General features: G+C 55.1%; 1 protein-coding gene across 1 annotated transcript; it reads right to left on the bottom strand.

Moving 5' to 3' along the window:
• Positions 1 to 5,460: 5,460 nt before the first annotated feature.
• Positions 5,461 to 17,267, bottom strand: RBBP8NL (RBBP8 N-terminal like). Its single transcript, XM_080558036.1, has 13 exons — positions 17,109 to 17,267; positions 16,047 to 16,089; positions 15,375 to 15,470; positions 14,933 to 15,045; positions 14,546 to 14,618; positions 13,146 to 13,312; positions 12,902 to 12,984; positions 11,441 to 11,604; positions 10,052 to 10,874; positions 9,606 to 9,714; positions 8,208 to 8,269; positions 7,742 to 7,868; positions 5,461 to 6,777 (listed from the first exon to the last, which is right to left on the bottom strand). Exons 1-13 carry the CDS (start codon positions 17,173 to 17,175, stop codon positions 6,659 to 6,661), a joined length of 2,046 nt encoding a protein of 681 aa, XP_080414162.1. The 5' UTR covers positions 17,176 to 17,267; the 3' UTR covers positions 5,461 to 6,658.
• Positions 17,268 to 17,505: the final 238 nt, after the last annotated feature.

Genomic DNA, 17,505 nt, shown 5'->3' with positions numbered 1-17,505 from the left:
AACGGCTTTTGAAACTGTCTGATAAAATGCATACAGGTGCAAAGTCTTTTCATATGACTGTTTCATAAGATCCTTTTATTTTTGTTGTTACATACAGTTACAAGTAGGACATCAATGTTTGTCTTACAGTATTAGCAGTACTTAATAATAATAGTAACAAGATTGGAAACATACACTGTTTTCTTGTAGGCTTTCATCAAAAGCTATTAAAATAATACGGTGCAGTACAAAGTCTCCCCTTAAAATCCTAAGAACATCCTTAGCATCTTACGACATTCAATATAGGTCAAATTTTGAGCCTAAATTATTGGGCGGAATCATCTCATGTCACAGCTGTGAAAAAATAATTTGGGATAAAAAGGAATTAAAATCTTTCCCGCTGGCAAGCTTATCAAATAAGCCAAGGGATAAACGGGCATGGAAACTTAGCCAGGCTTTCTGCAAACAGTTCTTGAGAACCCAAGAATCTAGTAAAAATGACGTTTTTTTCATTCTTTCCTTGTAAAAACAGCTGTAGGATGTAAATCGTCCCACTGAGTCAGCACAGGATGAAGCAGAAAGGAGCCAGCCTCCGTAGCTTTGTGGGCTGCTATCTTCAAAGCTGAATTCAGAGGTTTGAGTGTTGCTGCTGTTGGTGCTGGGGAGCTTTCATCTCCATCTGACAAGCGTACGAGCTCACGGTGTGAGACTGTAGTGGGCACGGTGCTGTGTTTCAAGGAATCCGCTGCTGAAACGGATGGGCGGCACGTCAGCAGCACTTCCACCGAGGGCAGGGGCTGGGTGCAACCCAGAGCAACCTTTCCTCCCGCACTGCTTCCTGCAGCGAGGGAAGCACCGCGGCGGGGGGACGGAGGAAGCCAGAGCTCTGCTGTGACCGAACTTGCTGGTGATGCAAACCCCCTGATGCTATTTTGTAGGTTTCAGCTGGAGCATGCTTGAATCTTAACTTCTGCAGAGCCCCAGGACAAACGTGAAGGCGGGCGGTTTTGCATTTACAGCAGCATTATTGCAGGGATGTAAAGCACCGCTTTGAATCTCCAGTATGTAACTCACCTCATGCTGATGCTGGACTAACGGCTGGACTATGTAGGTACATGGCTGCGAAGGCAGGAGCTGCTGGAATAAGGAGCTGCTCTGCAGTGGGCCAAGCCTCCAAGCCCTTGTTGCAACATTATATGGGGAATAGGGTCACCAAAGTCACTGGGAGTTTTTTTCCTACGTGCAAGAATTGCAGGATTTGGTCTGAGCATCTGATATGAGACAGCATTTCAAGTACATACGTGGGCTGGGTGTTAGATTTTTGCAAAATCATGGCCCAAACTCAAGCAAAGATAAGCAGGTCATGATTATATTTAGTCTGGGAACCAGAGGAACAGGCTTCCAGTTGGAGGAACTGCTGGTATGGAGACAAAGCCCGAGGACTTTCTGTACAAATTCTCCAGCCTGGGTGCTGTGCGCCCCTCCTGCAGTCCCGTGCTGCTCTGTCCCCGTGCTCAGGTGTCTCCTGCCAGCTCCTCTGTGCTTCGCCATCTGTCCCAGGAAAAGGGAAATGGAGTGAAAAATGTGGCTTTTGTCTGAAAGCCCGAGCACACAGGAGCATAGTTCAAAACCACAAATAATTCTCCCAGCAGTCATTGAAATACTTTCTGATTTCTTGTGGTTAGAGCAGCACTCCCTGCGCCCCTAAATCTCTGCCACTGCAGCAGCCCCGGTGGGGCTGTCAGCTCAGGACTTTTCTTTCATGCCGAGCCCAAGCCCAGAGGGACAACGGGCAGGAGAAGCGTGGCCTCTGGGAGCTGCCTGTGCTTCTTGGCACAGAAGCTGGGCGGTGGTGGCTGCGCAGTGACAGAGCGCCCACCCAACGCCTCCGCCTGCTCCTGTACAGAGCAAAACACACAAGAAATGGGCAGGTTCTCCCGGTGAATTTTACCTGCAGTCTTCCTGGCAGGGTGACATGTAAGAGTTCCGTGCTCGAGAATTTACCATCCCCTCTCTCCTGAGCAGGCTCTACTCCAAGGTCCCTGTCCCAAGAACCCCATCAGGGTTCATCCTTATCAAATCCTCTCCTTAAATCATCAGGCCCAGGATGCCCAGTACTCTTTGGGGCCCACCGTCACACCCACCACATCCATCCCAAAGCCAGGCACCACGCCGGGGACTTTGCATTCCCCTGAGCTCATCTAGCCCCTCCTATTTATTACATCTCAGAAATTTGCAGGGGGTACATTTCCCTACACGTTACATATGCGAGAAATTATGAAAGCCTTTCCCAACCTCACACACGTACGTCTCAGACCACTCCTCGCTGGCTCATCCATCTCCTTCGATTCCCCTCCTGCATCCCAAACCTGCCAGCCACATCTGACTCGAGCTGTTGGCCCCACTGGTACATCACAAGTGTGACCTGTAAAGATTTTATTCCGGCTACAGCAGCTTCAGCTGGGAGCCCTGGTTTCTCCTGGCACCGTCCGCAGCTGTGCGGCCGTGTCCCCCCGATTCCCAGCACCCGCGGCGAGTGATGCAATCCTCTTCTGTCGCTGCAGATTTCCAGTTAAAGCCTACTAACATGCTGAGCCCCGGGAGGGAAACATTACCAACAGACCTCTGCTGATAACAGCATGCCTTGGACAATGACTCAGGCTTTCCTGCGTGACACGAAGTATTTAAAAAATACGGAGCTGAGATTGATTTAATCGCGTGGCTCTGCACCAGGGAGGGCTGGGCGCTCGCTGCGTGACAAATGTATGTGGTGCTTACGTGAGGGCCGGTGAATGAATGAATCAAACCCTCTCCTGAACCACGCGGCACGAGAGCTGCACTACAAGGCGATGTTAATAGATCAATAACTTTCATGGGAGGATCTTGTGAGATGTGTTTTCTGGAGAGGCCCCGCTGCCGGTCAGCGCACACAGCAGCGGTTTGGTGACAGCAGGGCGTGCAGCACAGCCCTGCCAGCGCTGTGGGTCTCCCAAAGGCTTGCTGACAATGCTCGAGGCAGAGTGGAAGGCCATGATGCCTGAGGGATGCAGAAGGATCATGCACTTATCTTGGCTCAAAAAGCCCTGCAAGAAACCTCTGCTCCAGATAAAGGCCAGCAGCAAAGCAATTCCCCAAATCTCTCCCTTCCAAGAACCACCACTGTGTGCTGCACTTGCAAAACCTTCCCATTGCCTCACAGCCTCCTACAAAGCATCTGCAATCATCCCAAAAGCTTGAAGTCTTGCTCTCCAGTTGCCCGTGTCCCCTCTGCTCCCCCAGCAGTGCCCAGCAGAACCACACACGAGGGCTGCCTGCATTGCTGCTGCCTCTTCCCCACATGCAGGGTGCAGCCGACCTCGGGAAGGACCGTCACAAAATGCCCATCCCACTCAACCCCCTGAAAAAGGACTTAAACAAGACTTCGGTAATGCCTGGAACGAGTTTTCCTGCAGTGAAGTGTCGAGCAAAGCTGTGTTTCTGAAGCCAGCACTATACATGGGCATTATGTACCGATCAGCTCTCATTTTAAAGGATTTTGCTACAGAGAAGGTGGCTCAGGAAAAGGGCATGGCTTAAGGCACCTTCAAAAATACCTGCTGCTGTAGGGGGAATAACGCCGCGTAAGAATGTAAGGGAAAGGGGAGGATCTGGCATGCATTTCTCTATTTTTGGTGCTTTTAGTTCCTGCATTTCACCAGCCACGTCCCCTCTCGCTTGCAGCTCGACTTCCTGCTTCCCTGCACAGCAGCATCTCAGTTACAAGTGCAACAGAGGAACCTTTGTGTGGCGGCAATTTTTTTTTTTTTTCCGAGGTGGAGATTTATATTCACATCTAGGCTTGCACAAACTTATTTCTTACTCCATTTTACAAAGCAGTGGCTGAAAATGTCGCTTCACTGCTGAGTTAGGGGGAGGCTGATGTGCTGAGGACGAGGGGCTCGGTGTGCTCTCCCCGGGGCTGCAAGCTGGGAGCAGCCATCGCTGCCGTAGGAATGATTCAGCATACACAAAATGCTCAAGGAACAGCAAGCAGAAGACTTGTGACGGTCTGTAATTGGAACTGTTTTGCATGACAGGCAGCAAGGCAGCCAGTCATGCTATTTTTGATGGGCTAAGAGTGAACAGCACTACTTACGTGGCCGCTCTTTCAGATTTCAGATGCAGCCCCTGAGAGGAGAAAAACCCGGCTGTGCTCCGAACCCGGTCCTGTGGGAAACCATGGGCCCAGCACCCTGCCTACACTTCTGCACGGATGAGATCAGAGCTACAATCTGCCTAAACAAAACAAACGTGAGCTGCCAGCCTTCTGGAAGGACCGATCTGTTCTTGGGACAGCTTCTCTTCTGCTTTATTGCGCTGTGGGCTGTAACTCACACACTCTACCAAGGGTAATTTCGGTGACTTTTTGGAGACCCCCTGCACAAGGCTGCCCTGCGCTGAACGGAAGTGTGGGAACGAAATGTTTAAACTCTGAAGCACAGATCACTGGTTCTTGGGCACAGACACCCCTCGGAGTCCTTAGCATAACTTCAGAGAGCCACAAAGGAGCACCGTGCTCTGGGGGAGGCAGGATCTGCCCCCAGGCTGAGCACTGCCCACACTCCTGGAAATGCACTGCCCGGAGCAGAGCTGCACCTGCAGCTGGAAGCCCTGCGAGGCTCAGAGGAGCCGTGGAGAGCTCAGGTTCCTTCCTTACGGCAGAACAATTCAAGCCTCAGACTGGCTGTAGCTCACTAAATCAATACATGCATTTATCTGACGGGAATTGTACGAACGAGAGACTGGCAGGCGTAAGTACGAGAATTAATGGACTTCAGCAGTTATCTGTGTGTCTGCAGCGTGCTGGTGGTGGGTACCAGCATGCCAGGGGCTGGATAAGAGCAGCATTTACAGGGTTGGATAAAGAGCAGAGTACAAAGCTTTATTTCCCTTCAACAACTTGCTTGGCTGCTGCTTGATTCAGAAAAAGAAAAAAAGCACCCTTACTGCTCCATCCCTGGTGCCAGAGCTGCTGAGCACCCCCAGCACCCCGAAACCACAGCCACCAGCAGCATCCCTGGGCAAACCCTGCCCAGCATGAAGCTCTGCAAACCCCCAGCACCCCGAAACCACAGCCACCAGCAGCATCCCTGGGCAAACCCTGCCCAGCACGGAGCTCTGCAAACCCTAAACCCTACAAAACCCCTCGGCCTTGGGGAGGCAGCTGCGGGTTGCTTGGGCCAGCAGCGGGATGGAGTCCCACGCCTGCATCCCTGCTGCCCTGGTCCCCTCATCCTCTGCCCTGGGGACCCCAGCCAGGCAGGAGGCACTCAAAGGGAAAGAAGAACCCAGACATCCCCTGTCCCGGGCCGGGAAGACGCAGGGGACAACCCCCCTGTAGCCAGGGGCAAGTTTTGGGATTGCCAGGAGCAGCACGGCCCGGCCCGGCTCGGCACGGCTGTGCCCAGCAGGCGGCGCTGCCCGACCGCGGCCCCGCTCCCCTCCTTTTTTTTTCTTTTTTTTCTTTTTTTTTCTTTTTTCCCCCCTTTTTTTCATTTTATTTTCTTCTTTTCTTTCTTTTTCCTTTTTTTCCCATCTTCTCTTTCCTTTTTTTTTTTTTTTAATTAATGTTTATTTATTTATTTATTTATTTTTAATGTTATTTTACTCTGCTAAAAACAAACCCACGTTTAACCGGGAGCGACGCCTACTAAAGCAAACGGCTGTGGAAAAACACCAGGCAGGGCAGATGCTGTCTGCGGCACCTCTGCCTCCGTTTCGGCTCTGGTCTCTGCACGTGTGCTGCGAGCAGCCCTGGCCCCTGGTGCGATGCTGTGGCTGCAGCGATGCTCGCCGCCGCTCTTCTTGTCCCGTCCTGGGCCACAGAGCGTGAGCAGCCCCATCGCTCGATGCTGAAGGGCAACTTGCCCATGCTTAACGCATCAGAAAAATTGCTTAAGAATGGTCGATCCATGTGAAAACAAGCTCCTGGCAGCACTGCCAAGGTCAGGGCGAGCTGCTGAGCCGCAGCTGGGACTTGCCCGCCTGGCTCTTGCAGGGACACAGGACACCGCGGGCAGGGGGAACGTGCACCCTCACCCTCCTCCTGCTCTTCTCCCTTCCCTCTCTGGGGACGTGTCCCGCCTGCCCAGCCCTTGTGCCTGCTCCCCACAAACTAGAAAGGAAAGCCATCGGCTTTCTGCTGTTCAAAAAAGATGCAGATTTGTGTGAAAACTGGATAGGGATTTAATTGATGTGGGTTCACGCGTGGCGACAGCAGGACCCCGTGGTGCTCAGGCTTTGGGCAGCCACCAGGGAGATATCCCTGGGGTCTGGGTGCTCCGTTCTCCCAGCATGAAATCCCAAGGAGGATTTGGTCCTGGCCCAGGGCCCGTGCTGCAGCGGCATTTCCCCCTCCTGGCACCAGCAGGCGGGCACAGGGCTGGGGGGCACGGGGTGTGCCGCCCCGCCACAGCCACCTGGCTGCTCCCGGTCTCGCCCGCAGCCCTCTTCCTCGCCAAGCCTCTGCCGGGGCGCTGAGTGAAGGCTTTTGTGGTGCTCTGCTCGTTCCAGAGCCCCTCTGAGTTCCCTCATTCCTGGCACATCAGGCAGGAGCCGCTCTCCCAGCGCGGGAGGGATGCCGAGGTCTCTGAGCCTTCTCCTTCGGCCTGCAGCTCCTGTGCTGCTCCTCGTCCTGCTCTTAGCTCTCCTCGGAGGCGTCGTGGCTGGCAGCCGAGCAGTTCTCTGGCTCCTCTGTGATCCCCGCCGAGCACTGTTCAGCTTTGACTTTCTTTCTTCCTCTCATTGACTTCTTAGATCCTGCCAACAGCAAGATGATGGTAGGAGTTAACCACAGAGCAATGGCTTTGCATCTGTGAGGTCACTGCAGCCTAGTCCCAAAACAGGGACTGCACAGGAGGAAGCAAAGCTCAGCAACAGAAAGATGAAGAGAAATCCCTCTCACAAGTCTGAGTGTCTACATCCAGTCCTGGAGGGCCCACACCAGAGACAGTGCATGCCTGCCGTGGGGACACAGGCCCTTTTTCCTCCCCATTGCTCTGGGCCTCTGGGTTTGCCAAGTAAATCCTCTCCTCCCCCAGCTGCTGTGGGGCTCGCAGAGCTGGCAGCCACCCCCGAGGGCTGGGCATGGAGCGAGGGGCAGTGCTGGCCCATCAGACAAGGCCCTTTTATGCCTCTACATATGTTTAATTTGGTCAACACTGCCCTTTCTTTACTGAGGGTGCAGAGAGGGTTAGGAGCAGGATATTTCTGACAGGGCAATATTTAAGGCTTGACAGCCACGCTGGCTTATCCTCGCCCTTATCAGGAGTCGTTTTCTGCTTATTCACCTGTAGGAAGCGTGGGCACGACACATTCCTTTGTCAGCCAGGGAAAGCCTCCACGGCCACACTGGAAAATCAACAGGGCTGGCAGAAACCTTTCTCCGAGTGTCAACAACTCGTTGCTGGGAATTTGGCCTTCTCCGATCGGCTCCTCCCTGAGCGGCTAAGCAAACACGGGGGACTTAGACCTGTTAGCTTAGGTGCTCCGGGGCGCTCTCCTGCCCACCCTGCCCCTGGCTAACCATTAGCAGGGGCTCCTCTGGCTGCAGAGCCAACCGGTGTGGTTTATTGCAGGGAACCGAACGACTCTGCTGCGTCACCTTGGGCAAAATCTGTGTGCAGCGTGGCATCTGTTCGTGGTGGTGCCCTTGGCTTGCCCCTTGGGAAGCAGCTGAGGCTGTAGCCCTGAGCTGATGGCATGAGGAACTCCTTCTCCCTACCTTTTGTCCAGGGATCCTGTCCTCTTTTCCTCTTCTTTTGTAGTGCGTGAGCTCTGTCTTTGGTGCAAAAGTATTTCCCTTCAGCCTGGGCTTCTTGCAGGACGTCGTGCTCACAAGGGGCAGCCACCTGCACCGAGCAGAAGAGCAGTCAGCCTACAAACTGCCCCAATTTCCATGGCGCTAACAGCCAAGGACCTTTGTGACCATGGCCACGGAGTTGTGACAAGTGCTGGTGTTCAGAAACCTATCTGGAAAGAGCGACATCGCCACCCCTCAGCAACCAGTTGGGTAACTGTGGAAGTGGGGCTTGGCATCTGGTGGAGGAAGAGCCACCACCTCTCGCAGGGAGCCGGGCAGGGACAACCCGTCCTGCGCCTCCCAGTGCCTCTCCGAACAGGAATCCCCAGTCTGAAGGTGCTGCCAGGCCCAGGCAGCCGAAGCCAAGGGGCTGGGAGAGCAAACCAACCTCGCTGTCCGTCGTGTCTGCCTCGTCGGATTCCTGCTGCCCGGACTCAGCATCGTCGTCATCTGTGGAAACATGAAAGGAAGGGTTTTGGCCGGCCTGGGGCTGACAAGCTCACAGGCATGATACAGAGCCACTGGCTCTTCGTTACTGGGTGTCTGCATTCAGGGCACCTAAAAACACGAAGACATGAGGAGACGGAGCAGGGACGAGGCCACACTCCCCCTGGGTGCTCCCGGCCGAGGGAAGGGCTCTGGTGTCCCCATGGCTGTTTACTGAAATGGACATTTAGGGGACACCAAACAGGGGACTCTGGGGACAGACGCCCAATAACACTGTCTCTGTAGGGCTTTGCTATGAGGAGATGGTGAGCACTGTCCCGAAGCCAGTGGCCATGTGCAGGTGATGAAGCCGAGGGGCGTTTAAAATCCCAGACTTCTCAGAGCTCTGTCTGACACCCCGAGCACCCCATCACTTCTTGCCCTAAGCCTGCTCCTGCCCACCCAGGTCTGGCAGGGGGCTGCAGGCTGGGCAGCTTCCTCCTGCCCCTGCCCGGGGGGGGGACGTTGGTGCCGCTCTCAGGCACCCCAAGAGCCCCGGCAGCCTGACCCCGTCCTCACGCTGTCCTTCCGGGCGTTAAGGTTCACTGAAAAGTGCAGAAGTATCAGTGCATTGTTTCCTGGGCTTTGTGTCAACCTTCAGGTGAGTGCTGAAGAAAGTCCTGCATTTTCCCACACCCAGAATGTAATCAGCTGAAATTCTTCTGCCATGATGATATCTCCCTAACATGTAAATCACCGAGGACTCCCCCCCCCTTTTTTTTTTCCACCGTGCAAAATCCCGCTCTGGAGAGTGTTCCCAAACCACTCCGACACGCCCAGACCAACTAATCCAGGCGAGCTCAACTTTCTGGCCAAGCCTGTAGGGCCGGTAGGGAGCAGGTCCCAGCCGACGTGCCTCCCGCTGCGCTCCACATGGCTGCTGCCTCCCACCCCACGGGGTAAAACTTCCCCCCTGCCCCACGGTGGTCAGCAAGGAGAGAGCAGCTCAGGCTGGAGTCACTGCTCAGTTTGGGGATGGGAAGGACTTTTACTGGGGACGGGGCGTGGAAAAGTGGAGAGTGCTCCCTGTCCTGCCTGCTGCGGGTAGCAGCATCCCTCCCTCCGTGCTCAGGGTGAAACCCCGAATTCCCTGAGGGTCCAAAAGAGCTGGGAGCTAGGAGCACCCGGTCCCCTGAAAGGGTCTCCTGAGCTGGTTAACACCTGCTGTGGGCTGCAGAGAGTGCGGGTGGTTGCAACAGCCAGCACAGGCTGTTCCCTGCTGCAGGATGCCTCCACGCACTGCAGAATGCGCCTTTGGCTCTTGCCTTCTCAGATGTCACACTTGCCTGGGGCTCCTTACCTGGTTCTCCCTTGTGTGCACTGGCAGCCAGTCTCACCCTGGGCTCTGTGAGGGCCTCTGGGTCGCTCAGCGTTGGCTTGCTTGTAGGATGCGTCCGGGAGAGAGCGAGCTGTAAAGAGCAGAAATCCCATGAATGCCTACAGGTGCCCTAGCTATACAAATGCTGCCTTCACAGGCAGGAGAAAAGGGCTGTCCCCAGCCCCTACGTGATGACGGTGACAAATGCAGGGATGAGAACCAGCCGGTGTGGAGGGAGAAAGGCTGCCGTGTGCCTTTCTGCTGAGCCAGGTGGAAAACCCCATCGGCAGACACGTGGCAAAGCCACCCATTCCTGGGCCATTTCAGAATGGGACGTTAACGGTGGGTGTAATGACACTGACACCGAGCACTGGGCTCCCAACAGCAAGGAAGGGGCCATGGGTGTTGCCAGCCTGTGCGGTACTCACCATAGCTTCTTCCTCCTGCTCCTCCTCCTCCTCCTCCTCAGGAGCACCGTGCTGCTCTGTGAGCGGTGCCCGGGCAGTGCTGGGCCAGCGGCTGGGGGGACGCAAGCCGTCCGGCTCCGTCCCGTGCCGCCCGCAGGGGCCGTGCATGGGGCTGCCCCTGGGGCTCGGCCGTGGGCTGCCGGCCTCCCGCGGCTCCCGGCAGTCCCTCCAGCCTGCTTCCCTGCCGCGGCCAGCATCCGACAGGTCCAGCGGTACGTCCGCACCATAGTCCCTCCCCGCCTCCACCTTTTCTCGGTGCTCGGAGCCATCCCGGCTCAGCCAGAGCTCCTTCTCCTCCTTCCCATCCACGGCATCCTCCAGGAAGGACCTCTCCTCCTTGCACCCCCCCACGATGCTCGGCCACGGGGACAGGGGCCGCTCCTCGGGCACGGATTTCGGGTCACTCTCCGCCCTGGCCCGTTGGCTTTGCTGCCGCTGGTGCAGGAGGAGATGCTGCAGCCGCTCCCGGTGCTTGAGGAGGTGCAGCTTCCCCTCCAGGTGCTGGTCCCTCATGTACACCACGGCGGCGGGGAGCTTGAGCAGGGCAGCGCGGTCGTCCCAGTCGTCGGGGGGCCTCATCCTGCCCTCGCCGTCTTTGGCCCTGAGCAGGTGGCTGGGGAAGCTGCCGTCCCTGTCGGCCAGGGCGCAGTTGCCCGCCAGCCCCAGCTGGTGTAGGGAGAAGTGCCTGTTGAGGAGGCAGAGCTGCTCTTTCCGGGCGGTCAGTTTTAGGGTTTCGTAAGACGAGGCAAGCTTGGGTGAGTCTGGCTTGGTTGCTGTTAAATAGCTAAAAGAAACAGGGATAAAAGAAATCACTCCAGGACAGGGGAACAATCCCCTAATCGCCGCTGGGAGACTCTCACTGTGCGGCGCGTGAGCCTGCCCATGCAAGCCGAGTCCCGGCTATCACTTATTTTTTGGCAAGGGCCCCGTGTGCGGGCTTTCCCTGGGGGTGCACCACAGGTCCCCCCCACAACGGGCAGCTCGGTCCGTGCTGGCTCTGCTTAGCCCTCTGCTCCCTGAAACCCACGGGGAGGAGAAGCCCTGGGAGGTGCTGAGCCCTGCAGAAAAGCCCATTAGAATAGATAAGGAGCAGCAGGGAGGGCAGGCGGGACGGGCACCCGCTGGGGCTGTCTGAAGATGAAGGAGCAGGAGCCCGGGCTGGTCGGGCTGGATTCCGGTCATTGTTGCTGGTGTAAACTGGGAGACCCCCCCCCAGCCCCCTTTCCCTGGGGCTGTGGGCATTGCAGGATGTCTGCAGAAGAAGATGGGCGAATACCAGCCACCCAAAAGGGACAGGGGCAAGGATCCGGCCCGTGCCTGCCCACCACCAGCCCCGAGCGGGGGACTCACGGCTCCAGGCTGGGGCTGCGCTCCCGCTCCAGCGGCAGAGGGGTTTTTCTTGCCGGGGGGGACACTGCTGCTCCCGAAGGACTTTTCTCCAGGAGGCACGGTCTGGAGCCGGGTCTCACCAAGGCGATGGTCCCGTGCAGCTGGTTGGAGATCCTCTGGGATGCCTGTGGAGAAAACTCTGGGTGAGCGGTTTGGCTGTGAGCAGCAGGGCTCTGGGTGCTACCCAGACCTATGCCAGCGTGAGCAGAAACTTCTCCTGGGTGCTCCGTACAAATAACATCTGGCCATCAGCTTTTACGTGTTTCCACCCCAGAGGTGCTGAGAAACGATTTGGTACAATCCCAATCACCAGCTGAACTGTAACATTACTGGTTTTCCCCAGAACGTTCCCCTTCATGTTTCCTAGCAGGACCTATCACATGTTTTATTCCTTATTTGCTGGGTGTATTTCCAGCGAAGCCCTGGCTCTGAAGCCAGGCCATCACCATCTCCATCTCCTGCCATAGAGGGCTCACCACATGTTCTGACTTGACTTTTCCCTGCCTACCCAGAGATGTCACCAAGCCTTCCTGCGATCCCCATTAATTATCCTCGCAGCCTGCCCGCGGCCTTACCAAAACCCCACTTCACCTGCTCTCTCAGTTTTATTGTGGCGTTCGGGTAAGCAGAGCCCGTGCCAAAACAAAAGCATCCGTGTGGGTGTGGATGTGGGCTTGGGTTCCCATGGCGAGGAGCAGGGCTCCGGGTCCTGCAGCCTCATCCCCCCGTACCCAATATCACCCTACCACTCAGCATCCCTCGGCTGACACACACGCTGCGCTTCAAAGGCACGGCAGGCTGACATCAATGCACGCAACGGCAACCACCGAATGCCAGCCCCTCCGAAAACACCCATATTCATTATGCTGCAGATGGAGAGACATCTGTGATGCTCTCGGGCAGGGCTGCTGTGGCGTGTTTGTACTCTGTACCCAAACCCTCCACATTTCACATGCTCTCCAGGCTTTTCCATCTTTCACAGAGCTCCAGCCTCCTGTTCCTGACTATAGCTCAGGATAAGCTGCCCTGAAATGTGGGTCAGCATGATCTCCCCGTGACCAGGGGTTTCCCTAACAAGAGAGGAACCAGCATGATGGGCAGAGGACTGGGGGATGCTGGGTGCATTGTCTTGGAGGGTAAACATGGCAGCAAACCAAAGAGGTGCGCTCTCACGATGGGGAACAGGAGCCTATGCCAAACCCTAAATGCTTTGCTTGCGAATAGTGGCGATTTCTGCACCTGGCATTGGGTAGGTTCCCTACTTGGCCTTGGCAACAGTGGGCTGCCCAATTCTGGCTAATTGTTTTACCCCCTAAATGCTTCCTACTCATTCTCTATCATCTTATACCCCTCTTGATCTGTACAGATGACCACCATAGTGGGGAGAAGACCTGAGGATGTCAGGCTACCTCTGTCACTCACCATTTCTGCAAGGCTGGCCTCCTGGAGGACGGTGCTTGGGGAAATCCTGCTGCTCGGAGAGCTTCTCTGTCCTGCAGGCTTTTCTGCAAAAAAAAGACACAGCCACCCACCGTGACAGTCCCACAGAGCCACAATTTCCTTCTGCCTCAAGCCAGCATGTGAAGGCAGGGACCCTCTGCTGCTTGTGTGCTTGGCACCAAGGCTGCAAACCTCTCGAGAGGCAGTGGGAGGCAGCAGCACCCACCTTCACCCAGCTCAAGCCCCGGCACGTCGTGGTGGGTCTCCTCTGCTGCCCTGGGAGCCCCTCTCTCGCTGCTGGCGTTCCTGCTCGCTGGGGACAGTAATGCCAAGGGGGAGCTGGGCGCGGAGCTGCTCTCTCTGGAGATGGCTCCTGGGCACTTGGTCCTGTCCCTGCGGAGAGGGGACACGAAGGAATGAGAAGGGGCAGGAGAAGGAAATCGCCAGGTTGAGAGCCACTGTGCTGGCAGCTCTGAGTTACTGAACCTGATATATAAATATACATATTTATACACAATGTGGTTATACCGGCTCCTCAGCCTCCTTCCCTTTCAGCTTATCACTGGCTCAGCTGCAGTCTGCAGCATGGGACGGAGCCAGCGCGACAGCTCAAGGTCTGATTTCCCCACCTGGCCGTGGGTAACGTCGCGGGAAGCCGCAACGTTGGGTAAGCCAAAAGCCAGCCGTGGCTGTTGCAAGAGCTGTGTGAGAACCCGTACGTCCCCGCCTGGGCTTTCAGCCTGGCATAGGGGTGGATTCAGGGCCTGGGGGCTGTCACCATTTTGAGCTGGTGGAGCTGATGCTTTTGGTCCCCAGGAGGGAGCCGCTGCAGGTCTGAGCCCTACACCTATGGCATGGATCAAGTCCTGGCTGGACTTTGTGCCAAGACATGGATGTTTGGGTGAAAACCTTCCTGTGCAGCAACCGAGGGAAAAGCAGAGCTGGCGCGCTTGGTGCTCAGCAAACCCAACCGGATCGGCAGCTCCGAAACTCCCCAGGCCTTGAAAAGCATCGGGGCGTAGAAGTCAGAGCTTCTCTTTAAGCAGGTCGTGCTTCTGAGCTCCAAAGAAAACACATTTCTAAACTAATCCCTCCGTGCTAATTCCCCCGGACTTTAAACACTGAGGAATGAGCGGGTTTGTATTTACTGGCCCGCCCGACGGGTTGCTTGGCTTTCAGCGCAGCGCTGTGCCGGGACATCAGCCTGCTGGAGCAGCTCCTCTCTGCCGCAGCCCCTTGCGGTCCCGTGCACGCAGCTCTGCCTCCTGCACCAGAGTCATCCTGCTGCCTGTGGCTGCTGCTCTGGGAGCTCTGAAATCCCAGGGCGAGGTCCATGGCCAAGGCGAGCAGCCCAGGGCTTTACTTCCCATCCTCGGTTCCCTGTGGGGGTACCCGTGTTCCCCGAAGGCTCAGCTCTTGGATGCATGTGAAGAGCTGAGTGAGCAAAGCTCAGTGAGGACTTGGAGCATGACAGGTATTTTGCTGTCTTAGCTTCTACAGGAATCCATGGGAATTAGGTGCTAAAGACCCACCAGTTCTGGGCTGACCCAGACCCTGCTCGATGGCAGGGAGGCCTCTGCAGTACCAGTGCTGCACATCATGAATGACACTCAGAAGAGCACTTACTCCAGGCTCTGGAGCCTCTTCAGTTCTTCCTTGAGAGTTTTATTCTCCTCCTTCAGGCGACTCATTTCATTAGCTGCAAAGAGACAAGAGGAGAGCTGCAATTTTGGGTGCTGCACGGAGCAGGGCTGCAGCCCCTATTCCTTATCTCTCATTTTACTGGAGATACGGAGGGCTGCCACCCCCAGCTCCGGTACTTCATGTGCGGTTTCCAGATCTCATTTCTCAATACCTCCACGCTTCCGTCGCTCCCTCCCTCCTCCCCATCACCAAACACCTCCTGAGTGTGCAGGTACTGGAATGGCTCCCACGCAAATATCAAAGAGAGGCACTGCCTGAGCAAAGACCCAGCCAGCCACAGCCAAGCTTACAGCAGACCTTGGTACCTACTGAGAATGAAGATGTGCTGGAGGCTCTGGAAGTGGGAGGTCTCGTACTCATTCTGCTTCTTTTTTGCCAGCTCCTGGGTGACCATGCATCTGTCGCAGAGACCCGCTCGCAGCCTGGATGAAAACCCATGGCCGGGAGCGTGTTACCACACATCCCCGTGGGAAACGAGCACCACGCACGTGCAGAAGGGTGTGTGCCCAACCCATCACGAGACACGTGAGCAAAATTGTCAGCGCTCACGCAGCCCCATGCTTCCACCTCCCCAGCCCCTGCCCCACGACCCCTCGGTTTGGGGAAGCTCCCCTGTGCCAGCCCTCCAAGTGGCAGAAAAGCTGCTCACGTGCTACAGCCCGCTTTTGGGAGACACCAAAACCCAGACTGTGCCTCTAGGAGAATGCACGCACTGCCACCGAGAAATGCTTAGCTGAAAATGAAAGCTTACCTGTTTTCTAGCACTTTCACGTTTTCTTTGAGGACCTTCTGTTGTTCCCTTAGTTGGTGGTTTTTAGCAAACAACTCTTCGATTCTCTGGGCGTCACTAATGTGAGAGAAGACCCAAGAAAAGAGGGTTACCAGGCTTCTCCCCAGACCTGGGGACTTATCCTCAGCACCCGGTCAATGGGAAAGGTTTCTGCTCTGAGCGCGCTGTGCTGCTCACGCTGCTGCAGCTCAAAGCGCTTTTACTTGGGCAGAAAACAAACGTGTTGGAGCTGGAGCCCAGGGAACAGCCCAGGTGCTGCCCTTGGAGTCAGCAGCTTGCTTTGTCCCGTTTTGTTGCTTCCCAGGAAGCACTGTAATTAATTAATGAATTCCCAGGAATTAATATAACTTCTCATTGTGTCCGTGGGCAGGCAGGGTGGAGGTGGGCTGGGATCAGCCCTGGCTGCCCCTGCTGGTGACCTGCACGGCGAAAGGCACCAAAATGCTTAAATTTGGTGGAGCCCAAAAGCCAAACGGTGCTCTCTAAATCAGGGAACCTCCTGCTCGGGGCTCGTGGCCTTGGTGGGCACCTCCTCAAGACACAGACGTGCCTGGGAGGTGTTTAACTGAGCAGCGTGAACCTCTCCCTGCACCGTGCCGGGACGTGGGCACCGCGGGGCTGGGCACTGCTCACCGGCACTTCTCCGTCGTCAGCTCCGTTAGCTTTGATTGCAGCCCTGCAATAATTAACAGAGACAGAGGTGGGTGATTAGCGCAGGTTCCGTGGCACCTCAGACACAAAAGGCAATAATCTAGGTTCAGGAGGATGCCTCGTCTGGGAGGAACCTCACCGCTTCCAAACCTAATCCCTGAGAAAGACTAACGCCTGTGCTAAATGGCAGCACGGGTTAATGTAACTGGAAAAGCTGAACAGAATGGGAGCACATTTTGTATTTCCACTGTTTAATGAGTTTGCGTTTCCCCTCCACCCCCGAGAAGTCTGTTTCAGTTTTGTTTCCAGTTATTTCAGCCACGCCAGGCATCTCCCAGGTGGGCAGTGTTTTATGGCTGTCAGGGCTGCAAAGCAACTTGGAGAATATTTACAGCTCAACAAGAATGGCTTTCGGTGATGGATCAGCAGACGGTACATTTTGTCAGATCCATTTTATGCAAAATAGATGTAAACATGTGGTTTGGATTGCTCAATGGTTTTCTCTAACTCTCACATGGCCTGAAATTACACAAGACAAGAATGAATTCATAAGCCAGAATTGTTCAAAAATGCTGTTGTTTTGTTCATAATGCTGATATTGGGAATTATTTTAATAGGAAAACAATTGGATTTGGCATTTGTTTGCTTAACTTAGTGGTTCTTATTTCAATGATGTATGACCAGGAAACTCCCTAGAGGAATAAACTATCCAGCCTTACTCCAAGGTTTTCTGTAACAGAGCCTCCAACTCCGGCTACTTCTGCCTCACGGATTATTGCATCTTTCCCCTTTCCCTCTGATCCCCCAGTATCCAAGCCATATCCCAACCCTCCTGGCCTCACAGAGGACACCCAGCACGTGTACTCCTCACTGCTCGCACCCTTCTGCCACCCTCCCTGGCGTCTGCTTTCTTCCAGGTGTTTTCCCAGCACTTTTGCAGAACGTGGGTGGGAACAGCATCACCACCATCACACCGACAAGTCACCCTTGTCACAGACCATGGACCTTGGCCAGTTTATAAGAAGACTTCTCATGTCTCCCTACCTTGAACTTCTTTCTCGTGAATTTCCTTGAGCTTGTTCAGGAACTCTGCAAAAGTGTCTGTGGTCATGTTCAGGGCTGTGCCGTGCTCCCAGGCTGTGTTGGAATTGCCTGCTTCCAGTATAAGGATGTCCTTCTCTTTTAAATTATTCAGAATTTAGCCTAGAACAGAAAAAGTGTCCATTAAAAAAAAAAATATATATATATATATATCTTGTGTATATGGCATTTTGCAAAGCCTTAGAAACAGGACAAAGAAATACCTGCCCAACTGCAGAAAGTAAAATAATTTGCTAACCCATACATGGAACAAAAGTAGCATGCTCACCAGGAGGAGGACTCTCAGAGCTGTCCAGCCTGCATCAGCCCAGGGCTGGGACCACAGACAAAGCAGAAGAGC

The sequence above is a fragment of the Anser brachyrhynchus genome (assembly GCF_964034855.1).
Source record: "Anser brachyrhynchus genome assembly, chromosome: 16".
In the NCBI taxonomy this organism is placed as follows: domain Eukaryota; kingdom Metazoa; phylum Chordata; class Aves; order Anseriformes; family Anatidae; genus Anser; species Anser brachyrhynchus.
Note: the sequence above shows the minus strand (reverse complement) of the source record. Positions and strands in the feature narration are given on the sequence as shown.